The sequence below is a fragment of the Eleutherodactylus coqui genome, chromosome 1 (assembly GCF_035609145.1).
Source record: "Eleutherodactylus coqui strain aEleCoq1 chromosome 1, aEleCoq1.hap1, whole genome shotgun sequence".
Classification (NCBI taxonomy): domain Eukaryota; kingdom Metazoa; phylum Chordata; class Amphibia; order Anura; family Eleutherodactylidae; genus Eleutherodactylus; species Eleutherodactylus coqui.
This window is the reverse complement of record NC_089837.1, coordinates 446,753,351-446,779,235: the sequence shown is the minus strand read 5'-3', so window position 1 is coordinate 446,779,235 and position 25,885 is coordinate 446,753,351. Positions and strand designations below refer to the sequence as shown.

General features: G+C 46.6%; 1 protein-coding gene across 1 annotated transcript in view; it reads left to right on the top strand.

Annotated features, from left to right (window-relative positions):
- LOC136612785 (cilia- and flagella-associated protein 337-like) overlaps window positions 1–25,375 on the top strand; it is a 156,078-nt gene extending 130,703 nt beyond the window's left edge. The window contains exons 28-30 of the mRNA XM_066593457.1: window positions 19,507–19,697; window positions 22,291–22,394; window positions 24,554–25,375. Of these exons, the coding sequence (XP_066449554.1) occupies window positions 19,507–19,697; window positions 22,291–22,394; window positions 24,554–24,722 (464 nt within the window). The 3' untranslated portion in view covers window positions 24,723–25,375. The remainder of the gene's footprint in view (window positions 1–19,506; window positions 19,698–22,290; window positions 22,395–24,553) is intronic.
- The last annotated feature ends 510 nt before the right edge of the window (window positions 25,376–25,885 follow it).

Sequence of the window (25,885 nt, the reverse complement as noted above, 5' to 3'; positions counted from 1 at the left end):
TCAGGAGACAAGGTGATGTGAATGGCCATCCTGTAAATACGAGGATGGCAAACAGTGACTTAATGATAGTGCAGACGAACATGGGGATTTATGGACTATGACATGAAAGAGGATGTGTATAAGACAGACTATCCTTGGTCCAGAAATGCACTACTTGGTGACATAGACCTCTGTAACTGCTTCTGTAACTTGTATTTCAGTTTTTGGAGCATCTTTTATTTTTTTTTAATGCACCAAAAAAAAAGCTGACAGGATTTAATACAGACAGATGAAAGTAGGCCTTCTTGACACTATCAGTCACAGGAGAAGAGACATACATTGGTGTGAACTGTGTCTTATTCTGCTTATTATGTACAATATATTAGTTGCAGTGGTTGGCATTGATTGAATTTTGGTATCCACTGTAGGCCTGAGGAAAGTGACTTTCAAGTACTCTGTCAATGTGAACTTGAGCTAATAGAGCCAATTATCTTGTGATCGTTCCACATAAGTAACGCAGATATCTACATTAATCAGTGGGACTAGACGGCATCTGCAGAGATCATGCATCCTGTCAATTAAATTTAATTAATTGTAGTAACATGTGAGGTACAGAAGCTGACAAATAAGGGGCATAATTAGTGGATAACGAGGAAGCTTTGGTGTCTACTAAGGGAAAAAACATTTAATTCATGACATGGAAGACTTTATCATTTCTAGGCTTCAACTCTGAAATCGATGTCAAATGTCTGTTTATAAGAAGTCATTGTAGATAAATGACTGATTTCTAGGCAGTGATGTAAATGGTAAAACTGCTTATTTGTCATCTTCCTTTCTACCTAACTGTAACCAGCTAATGTGAAGTTTCACAAGATTGTACCTTTAAAAGCTCATGGAAGCCTTTTCCCGAACCACTAAATGGAAGAGCTCTTGTACAGTGGCAGGACAAGCTCAGTTGATGCCCAAGGCAAGGGTTTCGTTATGTGCCCACCCATGATAATTGTTGGACAGACAATCATTTATTTAGTAGTGTTCTGATTGATACAGGGAAAGACTTAAAGTACTATAACATTCTTCTTTCCTGTAGTCCAAACAGCAAGGACATATACATATGGAGATTTATTCCCCAACTTTGTGCCCTGGAAGGGTAACACGAATAGTTAATTCAAAAACTTTGAACAAATCCTTTAAGAAGGGCCTTAACTCTTTGTAGTCTTTAAAATTACACATGGGGGAGGAGCTAACCAAAACTTTAACAAGAGGGTAATTATGTGCTGCTGTCAGGAATATAGGAAAGAAGAATAGCGTAGCAAATTTAGTCTTTCCTGGACATCCTGCACAACAGCACATATAAAGGGTGTTTCACTTAAGGCGCAACCCAGTAATGTCACTAACTTGGTTCTTGGTGAGCTCAGAGTCATCACAAATGATGTTAAAAGTGGCCACCGCTGACCTCCATGCACTTCTCAGCCCGCAACAAGAACAGTCTTATAGTCCCAACTTCTCCAGAAAAGCAAACTGCACGCCAGAAGGTGCTGCCCCCTGTCAAACAATGCACCCATGGCGGGAAAATACCTGCATATATCAGGATGTAGGATGTAGAAAGATTCCTTAACAGTAGCAAATGCCCAAAAATCGAAATGTATCCAAAGAAGAATATTCTCTTTCTGAGAAGTCTAGCCTGGCTTGTAAAGGGTGCTCCACAATGCCATTTAGCAGAGGTTCTCAGTTGGAATCAGAACACATTCTGCCCATGATGTGGCTGTGACTCTGAGTAAGCTCGGATGTCTTCTGGAGGAAACCTTCCTTCTTTCCTATAACAGTTAATAGCCTTTTTCAGCCATCTCACTATAGTGGGCTCTCTTCCTTTTTTTAGGCCACATGCAAGCACAAATAGGTGATCAATTTTCGGGAAACTCTCAGACCATGAAAGATAGATCCTCAAACACTTTCTCATAGGCGCCTTTCCTTCTCTGAGGTGGGTTTGGAGCAGAACGATCTCTACATCGATGTCGGCATAAGATGGGCATTTTGGCCTGAAATGAGGGCAGTGTTCTCAATACCACCTTATCCATATGAAAGGATAGATAAGTTTATAGCTAGAGATAAGCGAGCATACTCGATAAGGCAAACTACTCGAGCGAGTAGTGCCTTATTGGAGTACCTGCCCGCTCATCTCTAAACATTCGGCTGCCGGCGCGGGTGACAGGTGAGTTGCAGCGGTGAGCAGGGGGGAGCGGGGGGGGGGGGGGGGGAGAGAGGGAAAGAGAGATCTCCCTTCCGTTCCTCCCCGCTCTCCACCGCCACTCCCCGCCCCCTGCCAGCACCCGAATCTTTAGAGACGAAGGGGCGAGTACTCGAATAAGGCACTACTCGCTCGAGTAGTTTGCCTTATCGAGTATGCTCGCTCATCTCTATTTATAGCTTGTTGACCCATTTGGCAGACATAATTACCGCCAGAAAAATGTGAAGTAGAACAAATCTGCTTCCTGAAGAGGTTTGAAGGGATGTTCACAAAGCGTCTTCAAAACCCAATTCCGAAATGAATTCATCCTGATTGGTTGCAATTTTTGCACGGCAATCCAGAACCGCTTTATTAAGGGCTTTTTAACAAAGGACCTACCAAGGTAGGCTGAAAGAATGGAGATTTGAACCCTGATGGCACTGGAGTAGAGCCACTTATTCCATCCATCTTGCAGGAACTGTAGGATATCATGCGACTTATGATTGCTCTATCAAAAGTCTTCTTTGGTCACACCACTTCTTAAAGATGAACACTATGCAGGCATAAGCTTTGTTGGCGTACCTCAGGCAGCCAACAGAGTTTAAAAATCATATAAGCATAGATACCTTAATAAGGTACTAAAACTTCCTTGTCATCAGGGCGAATATCTTCAGATCCATCCGTTACAAGTCGGTTCTGAAGTTTGGTTTGACTAGAAGCCTCCATGGGTTCCCTGACACATCCTCAGGAGAAGGGGAAACCACTCTACCTATAGCCAGATTAAAAAACCAAAAAGAAAGTAGTATGCTACATGACCAAAAATGGAACCACAATATGTGCACCTTACAAAAGTTTTTTTTTGTGATGTAGCAAAAACACAGACAAATCTGTTATAAACATTTAAAACCACATATAACAAAATATTTCAAAGCCGTTGCACCAATGGGTACAATCATCAATAGATTCCCCCATAAACAAAATCTGTCAAAATTACTATGCACCTAATATCACAGCGTCATAGGCCGGCAACAGATAACAAACAACAAGCACACCATGTTTGTGCCCTCCCATGTGATCATGTATATGTTTTTATATAAATGCGTCTTTAGATCTGTTCCATTGTGCCTGAGGAAGAACCCTGAGAAAAAGAGAAGAAAAGCAGCACGCAGTGTTGGAGCAGGGGTGGGGGAAGTACTAATCATGCAGTATGTAGCCACCTCTGGATCCCTCATGTATTAGGAGGATGGGGGTCTCCAGACCACTTTTTGGCACTGGAGAAAGAAGTATGCATTCCGCTCTTTCAATTGTAGTTTAAGGATGTTGGGAAATGCCAGTCTGCCTCTACAACATCCATATTCTACAATGGATAGAGCCACATTGTCTAGTCTTCTCCTCTCTGGAGTGCTGACTGTGGAAAAAGTTAGCTCTCATTCTACCAATGGCAATCCTGGCAGTGGAACTGAAGCAGTGTGGGTGGTGTGTTATGGTGTGGCGGTATCAGAGGCGGTGGCACTTTTTTTAAAAATAACTTTAACTTGAACACTAACCCACGCCATAGAAGGTTCTGAATACTTAAACATTACGGGTTTAATGGAAATTCACACTTACAAAAAGTTCAATAACCATCTCCATACTATAGTTTTGGAGCTCCACGGTAAGCAGACTCCACACAGGGTACATTTCTATCACTCCCATCCGGGTGATAAAGCGTAATTTATATTTACCGGAGTAACATGTGCACCCCCTCTCTGCCTCCTCTTTGTCAGGTTTCCCCGGGCACTCTACTCATTCCCAACACCTTCTACTTAAATGCAGCACACCCATTATACGGAACTTTATTATTTGTTGATACACCTCTCCCACTCCATAGAAACTGCATCCATAGCATACAGGACACATTACATTATAGACGTCTTATCCACTGAGGTATCTCTCATTATAAACTTGTGGCTTTACTCATGTGTCACATATGTCCCCCAACTATACAGTCCTGCTCTCTAGCAAGTGCTTTACAGCGTCATTACAGTCCTCATATACATCACGGATAATGCATCATACACATTAACAATAGCTTTAAAGGCCTTGCTAGAATCCTAAACTATGGCGCCATAATCTCACTATGCTAACGTTTCCATAGACCTCATCCCACACCCTAGTCAAGGATTTCACATGAAAGCATGCCAGGGAAACATACGCAGCTGCTGACATCTATTTTACAGAGTATTGGCCTCCCCATCTTCAACATCGCCACCATGATGTCAGGCACTGCGGAAATGGAGACTTTCTCTCCTCCCATGCACTGCAGGGTCCTTACCCCCAGTAGCTTGGCTGATCCATCTTTGTCTTGCATTGCTCCTTCGATTTCACCTCCCTGGTCATCAGGGCTTTTGCGTGTCTTGTCACTCAACCCCCTGGTCACTCTCCAACTTTCCCCACTTAATGACCACTTTGCAGCACTTTCAAGCTGCTGGGCTTCTTCAGATCCAGCGTCACACACACTCTGCAGGCTCTCACATGCTGCTGCTCACTATGTCCTGTATTGCAGCTGTGATAACTTGCATAGGCAAGATTACATAATGACATAACCTGGGACCGGGGCTTAGTCCCCATTCACAGCCCCAGCATAAAGGCAGACCTAGTGAAACTGAGGACTTTTCTAGGGACAGGAGCAAAGACCCTTTCACGCCATAGTCACAAAATCACAGTAAATATTCATGTGACCTGTGTCTAAAGGTCCTTGAACATATAGAAGTCTGCTCAGGGAACAGGCTGGCACATCAAAGGGGGTTTAACCCTTTAGGCTTCCCCCTTACAAAACCTGTATCTATCACACATTTATTGGATATAGCTTTCATATGTTCTAAATGTTTAAGAAGGTAATCACCCCTATTATCCCACCCATTGGGAGTGGCTTGATATGGCAGTGTGGCTCTTGGACCAAAAAAGGTTGTGCATCCCTGCCCTAAAGCTTTCCTGCCCTCAATTCTGTACAGAAGCAGGGGAAGGAAAACTGCTTGGCTGCAGTCAATTCATGCCACTTCTTATCTAAGACTGTAGTATTAAACAGATACTTGTAAAAATAAATTTAGCTGGAGATCATTCATGAAAACTCATTTCATGGGTAAACAATTTGGATTTTATGGCTATAAAATAATAAAACAAGAGAATCTGTAATATACTTACCATGCCATATTTGAACCATTGCTGTGCCACCATCAGATCATTTACCCGATAACCCCACTTCATTAGGGCTGTATGGGTTAAAATAATAAATTGAAACATTCTTACCCTTCCATGTCTGCCGAGATCCAGTGCTGCAGCCCCGCTGTGGTCTCGGTGGTTATAATAGATGATGTCACAGGAACTCTAGTGACCGCTGCAGCCAATGAAGGTCTGCAGTACTGCCACATGTTCTCCAGGCATCAGTGCTCCAATCCTGAGTGCCATGATGCGAGGTGTTCAGGATCATATCGCTACAGCCTCTCATTAGCTGCAGTGGTCTCTAGAGTTTCTGTTACGTCACCTATCACAACCACCACCGAGTCCACAGCGGGGCTGCACCGCCAGATACCAGTAGCCAAGTATGTTTGAGTTCTTTATTTTAACCCATGCAGCCCTATTGAATGAGTACCCAAGTAAGAAGAGTGCGGAATTGGTTTGGTAAGGGGGCCTTTACACTTGTGATCGCAATATTGTTGCATTTTTTTTACGTGAATGCCAATAGGACTTTATAATGTTAAAAACTAGAGATGAGCGAACGTACTCGTCCGAGCTTGATACTCGTTCGAGTATTAGCGTGTTCGAGATGCTCGTTACTAGAGGCGAGCACCACGCGATGTTCGAGTTACTTTCACTTTCATCTCTGAGACGTTAGCGCGCTTTTCTGGCCAATAGAAAGACAGGGAAGGCATTACAACTTCCCCCTGCGACGTTCAAGCCCTATACCACCCCCCTGCAGTGAGTGGCTGGCAAGATCAGGTGTCACCCGAGTATATAAATCGGCCCCTCCCGCGGCTCGCCACAGATGCATTCTGACATAGCTCAGGGAAAGGTGCTGATGGTGGAGCTGCTATAGGGAGAGTGTTAGGCCTCATGTCCACGGGGAAAGTAAGAATTAAAATCTGCAGCGTTTTTCCCGCACGTGGATCCGCGCCCCATAGGAATGCATTGACCACCCGCAGGTAGATAAATACCCGCGGATGGTAATTAAAAATTTTCTGGAGCATGAAAAAAAATGGCCATGCTCCATTTTAGTGCGGATCACGCATGCGCAAGCTCAGAGCACATAGCTCAATTGATCTCCCGCATCAAAAAAAAAAGACAATTACAGTGCATCCGCAGCCCAAATCCGCAGCGGATCTGATTTTCCCTGTGGACATGAGGCCTTAGGAGTGATTTTAGGCTTCAAGAACCCCAACGGTCCATCTTAGGGCCACATCTGACTGTGTGCAGTACTGCTGAGGCTGCTTTTTGCAGTGTTGCACTTTTTTTTTTTTTTTTTGGATATCGGCCGTGCAGAGCATTGCGTCCTCAGTCTGCAGTAATTTTACATTGTCCAGGGCCAGTAGTGGTGAGGCAGGGACAGTGAAAGAGATATACTGGGTATATAGGCAGTGGGCTTTTACAAAAAAATTTGTGAAAAAACATTCTATTTGGGCTGCCTGTGACCGTCCTGAGTGTACTGCATCTCTGCTGGGGGTAGTAGTCCTAATTAATACGCAGCCAGCTAAGTGTTACAGCAGGCTTGCGCAAAATTCTTTCCTGGCTCTGCTGTGCGTTACACATCACCGCTGTCATCCTGTCCAGAGTGAAACAGTCTGCAGTAATTTTACATAGTCCAGGGCCAGTAGTGGTGAGCCAGGGACAGTGAAAGAGATATACTGTGTATGTAGGCAGTGGGCTTTTCCAAAAAAATTTGGAAAAAACATTCTATTTGGGCTGCCTGTGACCATCCTGAGTGTACTGCGTCTCTGCTGGGGGTAGTAGTCCTAATTAATAGGCAGCCAGCTAAGTGTTACAGCAGGCTTGCGCAAAATTCTTTCCTGGCTCTGCTGCGCGTTACACATCACCGCTGTCATCCTGTCCAGAGTGAAACAGTCTGCAGTAATTTTACATAGTCCAGGGCCAGTAGTGGTGAGCCAGGGACAGTGAAAGAGATATACTGTGTATATAGGCAGTGGGCTTTTCCAAATAAATTTTGGAAAAAACATTCTATTTGGGCTGCCTGTGACCGTCCTGAGTGTACTGCGTCTCTGCTGGGGGTAGTAGTTCTAATTAATACGCAGCCAGCTAAGTGTTACAGCAGGCTTGCGCAAAATTCTTTCCTGGCTCTGCTGTGCGTTCCGTAAGCGAAGTCAGCCTCCAACCACAGGCCAATAAGCGGCACATTTAATTACAGCGTTCTGTTTCTGCACTACTGGTAATATACTATGCTGAGGGGTAGGGGTAGGCCTAGAGGACGTGGACGTGGACGCGGGCGAGGACGCGGAGGCCCAAGTCAGGGTGTGGGCACAGGCCGAGCTCCTGATCCAGGTGTATCGCAGCCGACTGCTGCGGGATTAGGAGAGAGGCACGTTTCTGGCGTCCCCACATTCATCTCACAATTAATGGGTCCACGCGGTAGACCTTTATTAGAAAATGAGCAGTGTGAGCAGGTCCTGTCGTGGATGGCAGAAAGTGCATCCAGCAATCTATCGACCACCCAGAATTCTGCGCCGTCCACTGTTGCAACTCTGAATCCTCTGGCTGCTGCTCCTCCTTCCTCCCAGCCTCCTCACTCCATTACAATGACACATTCTGAGGAGCAGGCAGACTCCCAGGAACTGTTCTCGGGCCCCTGCCCAGAATGGGCAGCAATGGTTCCGAATCCTCTCCCACTGGAGGAGTTTGTCGTGACCGATGCCCAACCTTTGGAAAGTTCCCAGGGTCCGGGGGATGAGGCTGGGGACTTCCGGCAACTGTCTCAAGAGCTTTCAGTGGGTGAGGAGGACGATGAGACACAGTTGTCTATCACTCAGGTAGTAGTAATTGGAGTAAGTCTGAGGGAGGAGCGCACAGAGGATTCGGAGGAAGAGCAGCAGGACAATGAGGTGACTGACCCCACCTGGTTTGCTATGCCTACTGAGGACAGGTCTTCAGAGGGGGAGGCAAGTGCAGCAGCAGGGCAGGTTGGAAAAGGCAGTGCGGTGGCCAGGGGTAGAGGCAGGGCCAGACTGAATAATCCACCAACTGTTTCCCAAAGCGCCCCCTCGCGCCATGCCACCCTGCAGAGGCCGAGGTGCTCAAAGGTCTGGCAGTTTTTCACTGAGAGTGCAGACGACCGACGAACAGTGGTGTGCAACCTTTGTCGTGCCAAGATCAGCCGGGGAGCCACCACCACCAGCCTCACCACCACCAGCATGCGCAGACATATGATGGCCAAGCACCCCACAAGGTGGGACGAAGGCCGTTCACCGCCTCCAGTTTGCACCGCTGCCTCTCCCCCTGTGCCCCAACCTGCCACTGAGATCCAACCCCCCTCTCAGGACACAAGCACTACCGTCTCCTGGCCTGCACCCACACCCTCACCTCCGCTGTCCTTGGCCCCATCCACCAATGTCTCTCAACACACCGTCCAGCCGTCGCTAGCGCAAGTTTTGGAGCGCAAGCGCAAGTATGCCGCCACGCACCCGCACGCTCAAGCGTTAACCGTGCACATAGCCAAATTGATCAGCCTGGAGATGCTGCCGTATAGGGTTGTGGAAACGGAGGCTTTCAAAGGTATGATGGCGGCAGCGGCCCCGCGCTACTCAGTTCCCAGTCGCCACTACTTTTCCCGATGTGCCGCCCCAGCCCTGCACGACCACGTCTCCCGCAACATTGTACGCGCCCTCACCAACGCGGTTACTGCCAAGGAGACGTGGACAAGCACAGGCGGGCAGGGCCACTATATCTCCCTGATGGCACATTGGGTGAATTTAGTGGAGGCTGGGACAGAGTCAGAGCCTGGGACCGCTCACGTCCTACCCACCCCCAGAATTGCGGGCCCCAGCTCGGTGGTGGTATCTGCGGCGGTGTATGCTTCCTCCACTAAACCACCCTCCTCCTCCTCCTACGCAACCTCTGTCTCGCAATCAAGATGTGTCAGCAGCAGCACGTCGCCAGCAGTCGGTGTCGCGCGGCGTGGCAGCACAGCGGTGGGCAAGCGTCAGCAGGCCGTGCTGAAACTACTCAGCTTAGGAGAGAAGAGACACATGGCCCACGAACTGCTGCAGGGTCTGACAGAGCAGACCGACCGCTGGCTTGCGCCGCTGAGCCTCCAACCGGGCATGGTCGTGTGTGACAACGGCCGTAACCTGGTCGCGGCTCTGCAGCTCGGCAGCCTCACGCACGTGCCATGCCTGGCCCACGTCTTTAATTTGGTGGTTCAGCGCTTTCTGAAAAGCTACCCACGCTTGTCAGACCTGCTCGGAAAGGTGCGCCGGCTCTGCGCACATTTCCGCAAGTCCCACACGGACGCTGCCACCCTGCACACCCTGCAACATCGGTTTAGTCTGCCAGTGCACCGACTGCTGTGCGACGTGCCCACACGGTGGAACTCTACGCTCCACATGTTGGCCAGGCTCTATGAGCAGCGTAGAGCTATAGTGGAATACCAACTCCAACATGGGCGGCGCAGTGGGAATCAGCCTCCTCAATTCTTTACAGAAGAGTGGGCCTGGTTGGCAGACATCTGCCAGGTCCTTGGAAACTTTGAGGAGTCTACCCATATGGTGAGCGGGGATGCTGCAATCATTAGCGTCACCATTCCTCTGCTATGCCTCTTGAGAAGTTCCCTGCAAAGCATAAAGGCAGACGCTTTGCGCTCGGAAACGGAGGCGGGGGAAGGACAGTATGTCGCTAGATAGTCAGAGCACCCTCCTGTCTATATCTCAGCGCGTTGAGGAGGAGGAGGAGGAGGTGGAGGAGCATGAGGAGGAGGGGGAAGAGACAGCTTGGCCCACTGCTGAGGGTACCCATGCTGCTTGCCTGTCATCCTTTCAGCGTGTATGGCCGGAGGAGGAGGAGGATCCTGAAAGTGATCTTCCTAGTGAGGACAGCCATGTGTTGCGTACAGGTACCCTGGCACACATGGCTGACTTCATGTTAGGATGCCTTTCTCGTGACCCTCGCGTTACACGCATTCTGGCCACTACGGATTACTGGGTGTACACACTGCTCGACCCACGGTATTAGGAGAACCTTTGCACTCTCATACCCGAAGAGGAAAGGGGTTCGAGAGTGATGCTATACTACAGGACCCTGGCGGACAAGCTGATGGTAAAATTCCCATCCGACAGCGCTAGTGGCAGAAGGCGCAGTTCCGAGGGCCAGGTAGCAGGGGAGGCGCGGAGATCAGGCAGCATGTACAGCACAGGCAGGGGAACACTCTCCAGTCAAGGCTGAGTCGACGGGAGCACTGTAAAAGGATGGTGAGGGAGTACGTAACCGATCGCACGACCGTCCTCCGTGACGCCTCTGCCCCCTACAACTACTGGGTGTCGAAGCTGGACACGTGGCCTGAACTCGCGCTGTATGCCCTGGAGGTGCTTGCTTGTCCTGCGGCTAGCGTCTTGTCAGAGAGGGTGTTTAGTGCGCCTGGGGGAATCATCACGGATAAGCGTACCCGCCTGTCAACCGACAGTGCCGACAGGCTTACACTCATCAAGATGAACAAAGCCTGGATTTCCCCAGACTTCTCTTCTCCACCAGCGGACAGCAGCGATACCTAAGCAATACGTAGGCTGCACCCACGGATGGAAGCATCGTTCTCTATCACCATCAAAAACGGGGACCTTTTAGCTTCATCAATCTGTGTATAATATTCCTCCCCCTCCTCCTGCTCCTCCTCCTGAAACCTGACGTAATCACGCCGAACGGGCAATTTTTCTTAGGCCCACAAGGCTCAGTCATATAATTTTTGTAAACAATTTTTATACGTTTCAATGCTCATTAAAGCGTTGAAACTTGCACCTGAACCAATTTTTATTTTAACTGGGCTGCCTCCAGGCCTAGTTTTAAATTAAGCCACATTAACCAAAGCGATTAATGGGTTTCACCTGCCCTCTTGGTTGGGCATGGGCAATTTTTCTGAGGTACATTAGTACTGTTGGTACACCAATTTTTTTGGGCCCTCGCCTACAGTGTAATCCAATTAATTTTTTGCCCACCTGCATTAAAGCTGACGTTACATCAGCTGTGCTGGGCGCTGCAATGGGATATATTTATGTACCGCTGGTGGGTTCCAGGGAGCCACCCATGCTGTCGGTCCACACGGAGTTGTAACTGCATGTGTCCACTTCTAAAGAACCCCAGTCTGACTGGGGCATGCAGTGTGGGCCCAAGCCCACCTGCATTAAACATGACATTACCTCAGCTGTGATGGGCAATGCAATGGGATATATTTATGTACCGCCGGTGGCTTCCTGGGACCCACCTATGCTGTCGGTCCACATGGAGTTGTAACTGCATGTGTCCACTTCTAAAGAACCCCAGTCTGACTGGGGCATGCAGTGTGGGCCGAAGACCACCTGCATTAAACATGACATTACCTCAGCTGTGCTGGGCACTGCAATGGGATATATTTATGTACCGCCGGTGGCTTCCTGGCACCCACCTATGCTGTCGGTCCACACGGAGTTGTAACTGCATGTGTCCACTTCTAAAGAACCCCAGTCTGACTGGGGCATGCAGTGTGGGCCCAAGCCCACCTGCATTAAACATGACATTACCTCAGCTGTGATGGGCAATGCAATGAGATATATTTATGTACCGCCGGTGGGTTCCAGGGAGCCACCCATGCTGTTCGTCCACACGGACTTCACAATAGGGAGTTGTACCTGCCTGTGTCTACTTATAAAAAACCCCAGTCTGACTGGGGCATGCAGTGTGGGCCGAAGCCCACCTGCATTTAATCTGACGTTAGCTCTGCTGTCCAGGGCACTGCAATGGGATACTTTAATGTACAGCTGGTGGGTTGCAGGGAGCCACCCATGCTGTGCGTGCACACGGAATTCCCATTGCGGAGTTGTACCTGCCTGTGACTATTTATAAAAAAGCCCGGTCTGACTGGGGCATGCAGACACCTTGACAGAATGAATAGTGTGTGGCACAAGATTCCTCATTGCTATGCCCATGTATGCAGCTCCTGATGGCGGTGGCACAGGATTATATTTCTCATTGCTTCTGTACAGCATTGTGGGCTATCGTCCTGCCCCTTTTAAAGAGGGTCGCTGCCTAGCCGTGCCAACCCTCTGCAGTGTGTGCCTGCGGTTCCTCCTCATGGCAGACGCACTTATAAATAGACATGAGGGTGGCGTGGCATGAGGGCAGCTGAAGGCTGCGCAGGGACACTTTGGTGTGTGCTGTGGACACTGGGTCGTGCGGGTGGGGGGGGGGGGTTGGGCAGCATGTAACCCAGGAGAAGTGGCAGCGGAGTGTCATGCAGGCAGTGATTGTGCTTTGTTGGAGGTAGTGTGGTGCTTAGCTAAGGTATGCATTGCTAATGAGGGCTTTTCAGAAGTAAAAATTGTTGGGGGAGGGGGCCCACTCTTGCCGCTATTGTGGCTTAATAGTGGGACCTGGGAACTTGAGATGCAGCCCAACATGTAGCCCCTCGCCTGCCCTATCCGTTGCTGTGTCGTTCCCATCACTTTCTTGAATTGCCCAGATTTTCACAAATGGAATCCTTAGCGAGCATCGGCGATATACAAAAATGCTCAGGTCGCCCATTGACTTCAATGGGGTTCGTCATTCGAAACGAACCCTCGAGCATCGCGAAATTTTCGTCCCGAGTAACGAGCACCCGAGCATTTTGGTGCTCGCTCATCTCTATTAAAAACGCATTGCATAAAAATTACTAAGCACAAACTTGCGATTTTTGTGCGATGCGTTTTTAACATGAGAAAGTCCTGTTGACATTCGCATTAAAAAAGCCCAGTTATATTGCGATGGCAAGTGTGAAGGCTCCCTAAGTATTTTGTTATTTTGGCAGTTTTTTAGGAACTAAGTTGTTTATCTGTATTCTGTAAAAAGCGCAGGCTGTCATGCATTTCAAATACCACCGTGCATAGATCACAAAAAAGTGTGTGATGATTGCTCCTCGCTGCCATCAGCAGACAGAGGTTAGCAGCAGAAAAACAAACACACTCATCTAGCAAAATATTTAACCCCTTAGTGACAAAGCTTGTTCGCGTCTTAAGGATTACTTTTTCAGTTTTTTTCATCATCGTATTCCTAGAGTCATAACCTTTTTAATGTTTCCACCTACATAGCCATATGAGTACTTGATTATTGTGGAACAACTTGTGTTTTTTAATGGCTTCATTTTTGAGTACATATGTATTGTATGACTTTTATACATTTTTAAGCGGATTGGGGATTTTTTTTTTTCATAGCATCATAGAATGGTAGAGTTGGAAGGGACCTCCATGGTCATCGGGTCCAATCCCCTGCTCAGTGCAGGATTCACTAAATCATCCCAGGCAGATATTTGTCCAGCCTTTGTTGAAGACTTCCTTTGAAGGAGAACTCACCACCTCCCGTGGTAACCTGTTCCACTCATTGATCACCCTCACCGTCAGAAAGGTTTCTAATCTGTGTCTCCTCCCTTTCAGTTTTATCCCATTGCTTCTAGTCTGTCCTTGTACAAATGAGAATAGGGCTGATCCCTCTGCAGTGTGACAGCTCTTCAGATATTTGTAGACCGCTATTAAGTCTCCTCTCAGCCTTCTTTTTTGCAAGCTAAACATTCCCAGATCCTTTAACCGTTCCTCATAGGACATGATTTGCAGACCGCTCACCATCTTGGTAACTCTTCTCTGAACTTGCTCTAGTTTGTCTATGTCTTTTTTAAAGTGGGGTGCCTCGAACTGGACACAGTATTTCAGATGAGGTCTGACTAAGAAAGAGTAGAGGGGGGATAATGATGTCACGTTAGCTAGACTCTATGCTTCTCTTAATACATCCCAGAATTGTGTTTGCCTTTTTGGCTGCTGCATCACATTGTTGACTCATGTTCAGTCTAGGATCTGCCATTTGTGTTTTAGATTTCATTTTAACGACATTCAATGTGCCAAATAAATGATGTGATAACATTGTTCTCTGGGGTCAGCACGATTCTCGCGATACCAAGTTTATACAGGTTTTATGTTTTGCTATTTTTGTACAAAAACACTTTTTTTAAGATTTGCCTTTGTATCGCCACATTCCAAGGACTATGACATTCTTATTTTATCTTCAACTGAGCTCTATGGGTCCTGATTTTTGTAGGATGAACGCTAGTCTTCATTTATCCAATTTTTGTGAACATATATTTTGATTGCTTTTTATTCCAATTTTTTTGTAGAGGCAAGATAAACAAAATCTGCAATTCTGGCATGCTTGTTTTTATTTTTAACACCATTCAATGTGCAGTATAAATAATATGTTCTATTAATTCTGCAGGCTAGTACGATTACACCAATAACAAATTTATATGGGTTTTTTTGCTTTCAATTTTTTTCACAATTTTTAATTTATCGCTGCATTTAAAGACCCCCAACATTGTGACGCAGAAATATTCACGTGGACTAATTCCATCCTGTGTGAAAGCACCCTAACGCCTCTTTCACACTAGCGTATTTGGGGCCGTGCACTGTCCATGTTAAAGGGATATTTCCATCTTGGCTAGTCACAGCCAAGACAGGAAAGAGCTGCTATAGTTCCCGGCCACCCGGCCTTACGCTGAAGCACTCAGCTGTTTTCATAGTGGAGCTGTTTCTATAGCTCCCATTAAAGTGAGTGGGACCACACAGCATGCAGAAACAGAATAGTGCGCTCTGCTACATTGTTTCCATAGCTCTCATTTATTCAATAAGACCTACGTATACAGCACTGTGCTCAAGCACAAGTGGTTGGAAACAGCAGTCTGCGTTTCTTCACCTCTTGACCATGAAAAGTTGAGATGGGAACATCCTATTAATTCTCGGCTAGCACACAGCCCTTTAGACTATGCAGATTGACTATGCTTATTGCAGGTCTAATTTCTCTCCGTTACACAGACAACAAATTGATATGCTAATGCATGTCTGTGTCCATGCAAATCGGCCAGTACACGGACAGATATCTGTGTGCTGTCTGAGGTGAGTTGCACCCGAGCCTCTTGGGCGTAAGTCACACACACGGAGCGCATTTACCCAGCCGTAGGGTTTATGCACAAGACAAAGCTGCATGCACAGACTCTGTATGATGGCCCATTGAGTCCCTGTTAGAGATGAGCGAGCACCCAAATGCTCGGGTCCGCGCTATTTGAGTCGAGCTTTTCATAAAATTTGAGAGCTCTACTTGAGTAAAGAACCCCATTGGCTACAATGGGAGACTTGAGCATTTTTATATGTGGGACGCCGGGTCCCGAGTTTTTTTTTGCGTTGCGGCGGGGAGGGGCCAAAACAGGCACGTCATAATGGGAAGGAGCCAAAAGCGGGGGCGGGGTCGAACATGGCTTGATGCTCGTTCGAGTAACGAGCACCATCGAGTACGCTGATACTCTAACGAGCATCAAGCTCGACAGATTACGTTTGCTCAACTCTAGTCCCTGTATTAGACCTTTTTTAGACATGGTGGATTTGTTGCAGATTGTCAATGTGGATCCTATAACATGACATCAAAAGAAACATGGAACAATTTCACAGATTTAGGTCACCTTCACACAGGCTCTGGATGTCCGCCTCTGGATTCCGCAGCAAATACCGTTCATAGCATGCAAAGGAAAAGCAATTTTTCCTGCACACGAGTAAAAATCAATTGCTATTTTCCGTTCACGGAGGAAATATTGCAGCATGCTCTATTTTTAGGGGGATTTTGTGCGGACGGCTTCCATTGAAGTTCATGGAAGCTGTCCGACCAGTGGCCCTTCCGCAATCATTGCGGAAAGGTCACAGCAAAATCTGTTTTGAGGACCATGATTCTGAGCTGATGAAAATCTATGAACCTACCTACTTGTGTGTACTTATGTATTTGAAAAATGCAACATCCACTGGTTTCACTCTTTATAACTCATTTATTTAAGTCTATTGGTAGTGATTAAAATATGGATGCGAGGCTGGTGTCAGCATTCAGCAAAGCCAGGCAGGTAGTGGGGTCCACTGTGCCTGGGGGCTCCTCAGGGGCGTAACTATAGAGGATGCAGGGGATGCGGTTGCACCCCGGGTCCAGGAGCCTTAGGGGGGCCCATAAGGCCTCTCTCCTACATATAGGGAGCCCAGTACTATGAGTAAAGCATTATAGTTGGGGGCCCTGTTACAAGTTGGGGTGGTAGTGATCCAGTCCTCATTCTTTGAAATAAATTGTATCCAGGTCTTTTAAGCTACAGATATTATTGACTATGACAACAGCACAGTCAATTATGTCTGTATCTTGATGCTTCCCGTTTTGCTGCCTAGCGGCTTTGAAGCTGGTTGTTGAATGGGTCAGCCTGGAGGTCTTTTGGAATGGGTTCTGAAACAGCAGGGTCTACCTTGGGTAAGTTAACTGCTTGTGGAAAACTCCACTGGAATTCCCAGGAACAATGGATGCCGGGGTCGTAAACAGTAGAAATCGGCAGCAACTTTTGATAGGCAATGGTAGCTTCTCTGGGTGATGGTAGACGTCTACACAGAAGCAGTCCATACTAAACTCTCGCTGTCTTTAGCTTCATGGCTAAGTATCTGTAGTCTTTCACGACACACACCTTCTGTGTTGGCCTATATTACCTCCTTAAAGGGGTTGTCCCGCGGCAGCAAGTGGGTCTATACACTTCTGTATGGCCATATTAATGCACTTTGTAATGTACATCGTGCATTAATTATGAGCCATACAGAAGTTATAAAAAGTTTTTCACTTACCTGCTCCGCTGCTGGCGTCCTCGTCTCCATGGAGCCCGCCTAATTTTCGCCGTCTAAAATGGTCGAATGGCCAAATTAGACGCGCTTGCGCAGTCCGGGTCTTCTGCTTTCTTCAATGGGGCTCCGTGTAGCTCTGCCCCGTCACGTGCCGATTCCAGCCAATCAGGAGGCTGGAATCGGCAATGGACCGCACAGAAGAGCTGCGGTCCACGGAGGAAGAGGATCCCGGCGGCCATCTTCAGCCGGTAAGTATAGAAGTCACCGGAGCGCGGGGATTAAGGTAAGCGCTGAGCCGTTTTTTTTTACGTCCCTGCATCGGGGTTGTCTCGCGCCGAACGGGGGGGGGGGGGGGGGGGGGGGGGTTGAAAAAAAAAAAAAACGTTCCGGCGCGGGACAACCCCTTTAAGCCACTAGACTGCTCACTCGGTGCTCTCTATTTTTACTGCATCATCCAGCAGCGCACTAAGCGGCCATTTGTGATATTGCCTCTCCGGTCGCCCGTATTTTACCCCACCTTCTGCTCTTGTGAGATTGTGATAATGTCTCCAGAAATACGGCCACTACTTAAAAGTAAAATAACATGCAACATAATAAAAGCAACTGGAAACATAGTCAACCCTGTTACACCTTCTTTATCATACATGATATCAGCGCTCCGTGTGTGTATTGACGCCCCCATACTGGCTATAAGAGGCCAACGCAGATGATAGAGGAAGTTGTGGGAGCATGATGGTTTATTTTATTGCCAGGACACAGGAGGGCCTATAAATTACCAAGGGGCAGAGCAGCATCTATAATTACTAAGGTGGCCAAATGCAACTGTCACCCAAGGGCTCATGAACACCTGAAGTTGACCCTTGCCAGATACATGCCTATTATATACATATTCCATCCATATTGCATCTGCATTTACATTCATTGATATTACTTTTTATTAAGTAACAAAGAGATCCATTTTTGTCCAGTAGAAAATAATTTGGGATCCTGCAGTGGAATCTGATGCTGCCCGCGGCCCTGGGGACTCTGCGTACCTGTGCCTGTCTTCTTTTTTCTGTACTGCGGATGTGTGCGGAAGTGCCAGCCATGCGCAGTACAGTTTTCTTTGTAAACTCCTGCATTCCTGCAGGATCCGCAGTGTCAATTGCAGACGAGCTGTGGACTCGACGGCTTCCATTGACTTCAATGGAAGCCGTCCGCATGGAATTCATACTAAAGTGGAGCATGCTGCAATTTGTTTTCCGGAAAACAGATCCGCATGTGTATATTGAAGTACGGCTTGAATTGTGGGGGCCCCACACGGATTCCACAAATCAAATCCACCCGTGGACATGAGGCCTAAAAAAAACTGGATAGTAAAAAAAATGGATAAATAGGCATTTTATTATGCAACTGCCGTAAGGAAATCTGCGTTGTAGATCTCTGTATTAATTAAAGGGGTTGTCTCGCAAAAGCAAGTGGGGTTATACACTTCTGTATGGCCATATTAATGCACTTTGTAATATACATCGTGCATTAAATATGAGCCATACAGAAGTTATTCACTTACCTTCTCTGCGCTGGCATCCCAGTCTCCATGGCTGCGTCTAACTTCAGCGTCTAATCGCCCGATTAGACGCGCTTGCGCAGAAGGGTCTTCTGCCCTCGGCTCGGTCTGGCACGAGCGGCGTTCTGGCCCCGCCCCCTTCTACGCGTCATTGCGTAGCTCCGCTCCGTCACATGTGCCGATTCCAGCCAATCAGGAGGCTGGAATCGGCACACGTGATGGGGCGGAGCTACGCAATGACGCGTAGAAGGGGGCGGAGCCAGAACGCCTCTGCTGCCGGACAGACCCGAAGGCAGAAGACCCTTCTGCGCAAGCGCGTCTAATCGGGCGATTAGACGCTGAAGTTAGACGGAGCCATGGAGACGGGGACGCCAGCGCAGGGGAGGTAAGTGAATAACTTCTGTATGGCTCATATTTAATGCACGATGTATATTACAAAGTGCATTAATATGGCCATACAGAAGTGTATAACCCCACTTGCTTTCGCGAGACAACCCCTTTAATATTTCAGGACAATTATTCTAAGAACGCAGAAAATATTGAATCATTGCTTAGAAATCTGTTTCTCTGTATGTTTAGTTAATGCGAATGAGAACAAAGCAGGCGCTTGTAAAGTCCCATTCCCAGATGGTGTATTGTACCTCATTATTCCTGCTCCAGAGAGACCCAATAATAAACAAAACTGTTTACTACCTGACAGCGCCAACTTCCCAGCATGACGTTTCCTGTCAATTAATTCCATTAAAAGCAGCTAAAAGGATGAAAAGTGCTTTGTTTAACAGAACGGTGTCAGAAGATTGTAGTCTTTATCATCAATAGTGACTTTGTAGTAATAAATGGAAATGATAGAACCTACACTTACAACTCCTATACTATTCCAGGAACATTTGGCCAGGCGGATCCATGGGAGGTGTTTACCCCAGCATCTTGGAAACATCCCATGGTGCCATACGAGATCCTCATTGACCCAGAGAGCATGCCCGTGCATCCTATGTTAGAGGAGCCCACAAATGAAACTGAAGAAATTGTTCCTCCAGTCGATGAGGAGCCAAAAGAAACCTCAGATGTAAAGGTTTGGAGGATAATAAATCGTTCCGTTAAAGGGATCATCAAAAATGAGGAGTCAAGAATAGGCACAGAGACAGCAGTATCTGTAGGTTGAAGTGAAAAGGTAGGGCATGTGCCCAGAGAGTGAATGGTGCCACCAGCACCAAGAATTACATGTTTGTTTGGCAGCATGCACCACCATGCAGGACCACTATCTAGAGGTACAGATGAAGCAGATTTTTACCTTGACATTTATCTTGTTACATGCCAATTAAATGAATTGTATCTTCGGGAGTGTACTGGTTCTAATTGATGAGACTCGGCATGAAATCTGTTGTCCCTGATAAGAGAGACTGCATGCTGTGTTCTCCTCGGGCAGCGCTGATAACATTGTATGCAGCCCGCAGCCCACAGGAGAACAAAAGTAATGTATTTAGAGAACAGACCACCCGCTGTTTTTTTAAATGCATGCAAATAAAGCTAGTTTGCTACTAATGGGCTGATTAGCCCATTAGTAGTTAATGCAAAGTGATCGCTCAAAGCTGTCAGTTTGTGATGGATTTTGAGCGATCATCTTTGCATGTAAATGGGGTGTTAGTTTATATCAACCAAACAGAGACTCCTCAAAAATGAAAAGTGCCTCCTCTGCAGCTAGATAGTTTCAGGGTGCTTGCTCCTCATCATTACAGCAGAAGGTATTATTGTGCTAGATGAGATACTTTAGGTTAGAGGGGGTAACTGATTTTCATTGAAGAGACATAGTGTCACATTCACCCTGAACACAATGCACATCATGCCCATGACGAACGCAAATAAGGACTGGAGAGAAAGGGATGAGATTGGGGAACGTGCATGCATGCTAAACACTAGAACAAAATGAACTGCAAATTGGACTTGCGAGCAGAAGTCCAACAATGACTGACAAACACTAAAACACTTACCTAGAATACCAACACACATAAGCAAATGGAATAGCTGTGGTACGAGGTATTGGTTCATATTTTGGCCAAGATACTTAAGCTCAGAAGCCCACGACAAGGGTCCTTGTTGTCTCGTGAGTTCTAACAAGACCATTTCACCCCACGAGTCCTGTCTGTAAGCGGGGCAATCTTCTCAATAGGGACGGTCCCACACTGGAACCTAGGGGCCTGGCTCGCCATAGATAGTAAAGGGCATACAAGCAGAACAGGAGACAGTTCACACCAACAGACGAGGGAATCCAACCCAGAACCTGATGCATGCAGCAACACGAAGCACAACATGCATGACTTCATACACCAGGGCTCTGGGAGGGAATGAGGAGAAAGATAAATAACCAGCTCCCTCTAGCAAGAGGCAGGTGATGGGCTGACTGGAGCAATACACACCCAGCCAGCTCAATCATCACACACCTATGGAAGTGTGTTCCTGGAAACCCACAGAACTACAAGTCCCAGGAGCACAACATGACATCCAGCAAATGCATGGAAACTTAAAAGGGAATCTGTCTGTTACTTTGAGCCCTATGAGCTAAGCTGACCCGCTAAGTCCAGGGATGTAAGTTTCATACTTAAGGCCACTCTCACACATGCGTTCAGATAAACACCGCTCAAAACCACAGCATTTTACCACGATTTTGAGTGCCGTTTTTGAACACATGGTACAGCGTTTGATAGCGCTTTTTACCACACCCCATCATTGTGATGGGTAATCAGGTGCGTTAAAAACGCAGTAAAAAAAGAACAGAAAGCGCTCGAAAATAGCGGCATTAGATACACCGCATTCAAGTGCGGGTCTATGAGGCCCCATTAAAAGCAATGGACCTCGTACCGGCACGACGCACTCATCGTGGTCAAAAGCGGCTGGTGTGAGAGCGGCCTTACTTTCCCCACCCTTTCCCAGTTGTTGGTTTTCTCAGCGGCAACTCAAACAACTGGGGAATTGTGGGAAGGTTGGTATAAAGCTTACATCCTCTGACTAAGTGGGTCAGCTACTTTGAGCTTAGCTTAGTTTATAGGGCTCAAAGTAGCCAACAGAGTCTCTTTAGGATACCCATGCCGGAAGGATGGGACCTTCCATTTCCGAAGTTCTGCTAGTATTTAACATTCCTAAATTCACAGTGTCACATGATGTATTCCCGATACACATAGAAGAGGGGGTCCCTATGCGATATTATTTCTGGCCCCATGACTTTCGACATGTCAGTGTATATCTCCCATGTAACGCAATTCTTTCCACCAAAACAATGGAAACTGACAAAACCATGACAGATAGGTTATATCATCGTGACTTTTGGAATCCATGACACCAGTGTGAGCGTAGCTTACATGGACTGTCTTATCCTTGGATGGTAATAACATAAACCAACACCAGTAGGAGGTCCCATTTGTGCCTTTTGTTATGGAGCCACTTCTCCTCCGTACACAAGCTCTATGGAATGCTGCATTAGGAATCACTGAAACCACATTCATGGTGCAGAAAGTTCTCTACAGGCTCCTTCCATAAATGTCCACAACCTAATGTTCCTTTAATTAACTGTAATATTTTATATTTATGCTTCAATTAGCAATATATTATTGTATACTGCATCTAGAAACCTGACTCTTCTGTGCTTAATATTACTGCCATGTATTTTGCAGAATGACATAAACTACAATACTAAGTCCTTACTGCTCACTATAACAGAAGAAGATATCCAGGAGGAAATCAACAAGCAGAATCTCTCCCACGGCAATGGAAAACGGTGAGATGTACAATGTGGCAGAAACACCACTTATCCAAACAAAATAGATATCTCCAGACATACAGTGGGATACTTTTCTGAAAATATTCCTACATTTACCCTTCAAAGGAACCCCCCCCCCCCCCAAGTTTCCCCCTTAGTTGGATTGAGTTCCGCATGCGGGAGCCTGCAGCGGAATCCGACCCTGCCCGCGGCATAGGACACTGCGAGTCTTCTATTTACCCGTCTGGGTCTTCATTTTCTTCTCTGCAGATGTGTGCGGAAGCGCTGGCCTGCATGCGCCGCACTTGTGCAGTGTAGTGGTTTTTTTTTATTCCTGCTCTCCCGCGGAATCCACGGCCCATCCGCAATTGAATTGCGGACGGGCTGCAAGTCGGACTACTTCCATTGCCTTCAATGGAAGTTGTCCATGCGGGATCTGCACTGAAATAGAGCATGCTGCGATTTGTTTTCCGGACCAAAAGGTCTGCAAATGAAATTCGCAAGCTTTATTTCATTTGCGAACACCCATGTTTCCCTATAGACGGCTTAATTTGCAGATCTTCCGCAAATCAGATCCGTCCATTGACATTGGGCCTTACTCTGTCTCCTTTGGCTCACTGGATTTGTGGTAACGACTTGATCTTTTGTGTTCACTGATCCTTTGCAACTAATATTGTATCTCCATGCACCGGACTCACGCTGCGCACAAATGCAGAGAAATAGCGCATGCCGTGATTTATTTATTTTGCCTATAGATACAGTGTCTACACGCTGGTGTTCATGACTCCATTCACAGTGTATCATGCGTCCGTGCAACGCATGCACAAGACGCAGTGAAACCACATTCATGGATGTGAGCCCTTATTGATGCCAAATCACTCCAAAAAAAGATCTGCTCTCTGCCTGATTGGCGACTGGCATGCTTTATTAGGCTGGGTTTACACAGGTGAGTGCGATATTGGACCTTGGAAAATTGGACCAATATCACACTTGTAAACCTGCGATTTTTTTTCTTCTGTGACTGCGATGTGTTTTGTGAGAAAATGCATGGCTGTAAATGCGATTTATTTATTTATTTTTTTTTTACATGTGAAATCACAATTTTGTTCATGAGATGTCTAGGCGTCAGTGATGCTTTTTCTTGCAAAAACATCGCTGCCGCATGCGATTTTTCTCGTGAGAACGACAATAGGACTTTCTAATGTTAAAAAAGCATTGAACGAAAATTTTAATTTTTGTGCGTTGCGATGCGATAAAACAAAGGCTCCATAGGGAAACATGGTGATTAAAAAGAGCAAAACGCAGATAGATAGGACATGCTGCGATTTTTAAATCTTGCAACTTCACATGATCGAAATACATCACAAATGTAAAGGAAACCATTGAAAAGCATGGCTTTCATAAATCTGCATTTTCACGCGTTCTCGCATCGCACGAAAATCACGTGTAAAAGCAGCCTTAAAGGAGTTGGCCCGCGGCAGCAAGTGGGGTTATACACTTCTGTATGGCCATATTAATGCACTTTGTAATATACATCGTGCATTAATTATGAGCCATACAGAAGTTATTCACTTACCTGCTCCGTTGCTGGTGTCCCCGTCGCCATGGATCCGTCTAATTCTGATGTCTTCTGGCGTTTTTAGACGCGCTTGCGCAGTCCGTGCTTCTGGCTGGTGAATGGGGCCGCTCGTGCCGGAGAGCTGGTCACCGCGTCGTCATCGTAGCTCCGCCCCGTCACGTGTGCCCATTCCAGCCAATCAGGAGGCTGGAATCGGCAATGGAACGCACAGAGCCCATGGTGCACCATGGGAGAAAACCGCAGTGCATCCCTGGGAAAGGACCGGCGGCCATCTTAGGGAGAAGATTTTTATAACTCCATATTTCGTCGGATCAGTGAGTAGCAGACGGTTTAAAAACCGCTTTAAATTGCTATTTTATGCCAGGGGGGTGACAGGGGGAATGGGGTAATGTAAAATTTTGATGTTTGCCGCGAGATAACCCCTTTAAAGTAGAAAAAGAAAAAATCTCACGCGCATGGAAATCTCATGAAGACTAATTTCATAGGGCAAGCGCAATATTGGCCTCATGCACGCACGATGTCCCCGTGGATGCAAAATATTTTTGTGTTACAAATGCCTCCCATCACTCATAGTCTTGTTACCATTTGGCTTCTGCAGGTTACGCCATGAGAAATACAAGATCTCACACAAGCCTCTGGATCACGGTGGACCCAACGCCTTTCACAATCTTCAATACTTTGACCTTGAAAATAATTCTGTGACTCTTGAAAAGCCGGACATGTCTGAAGCCGGTACTGATCCATTTCAGAGCTATGTAACTTCATGAGATGTGACCAGCAGCAAGAAAACCATACATGCTTCACCACTAGGTTCATTTAAAAATTGCCCCTGTATATGCTGCTGCGAGAACCGTCTGGCTGAGCTAGGTGAGCCAAAGATTACAGACAGGATATCTCAACTACCCTTTATTTAACTTGCTCAGATAATAAACCCTGTGCAGGGGAAAACCTGCACAGTCCTGACTTGTGCACCACTTAGCAAAATGAGTCTTGAAGCAACCCTCCCGTTTCAGGACAAAAGTTGGTTCCAGCCCTGAAGAGGGAGGGGGTTACATTGCCTTCAGTTGTTCTTCTCTGCCAGCCCTCCAACCCTCTGCTTTCAGATCCTGTTTTGGGCAATGCAATATGGCCAACGCAATAGTCAGACTACCTAATCCTCCACTGTGCATTGGTAATGATAGATACAGGCTTTTGATTGGCTCATATGATCAGCTCTGGCCAATCAGAGAGCTGTGCATGAGGTAGTTCGAAAATTGTTGCAGCTGTTTTGGACATTTAAAAACTGGGCCCAAAACCGGTGGATTGGAGGGGCAGCAGAGAACAACTATAGGCAATATACCTCCTCCCCTTCCTGTCCAGAAAGTTTTTTTTTCCCAAAATCAGAAGGTTACTGTAAATGTGTCCTAAAGTGAGAAGTCAATGTAACGATAATCTATATATATATGTGTGTATATATATATATATATATATATATATATATGTGAATCTGTCTGTCCTTTATGCATTACTACACCATTCATCCGATCTCCATGAAACTTTGGGAAGTTGTTGAGTACACTCCTGGGAAGGTTTCTGGCATAGTACATCTATCCTACGATAGGTGGCGCTCGTACGTGCAAAGTTCTCCAAACATGTGAACTTATCATATGGGACGAATGCACAATGGCTTACAAAAAAGTATTGGAAGCGCTTGATCGTACACTGCAAGATTTGCGGGGAAATGCACAGCCCTTCCGTGGAGCACTCATTTTATTGTCTGGTGATTTTCGACAAACTCTGCCAGTTATACCCCGTTCAACACCCGCTGATGAACTTAATGCATGTCTCAAATCATCAGTTCTATGGCGACATGTAAAGAAATTGACTTTGAAAACCAATGTGTGTGTTGAACTTCAAAATTATGCGTCCTGCGAGCGTTTCGCCAAACAAT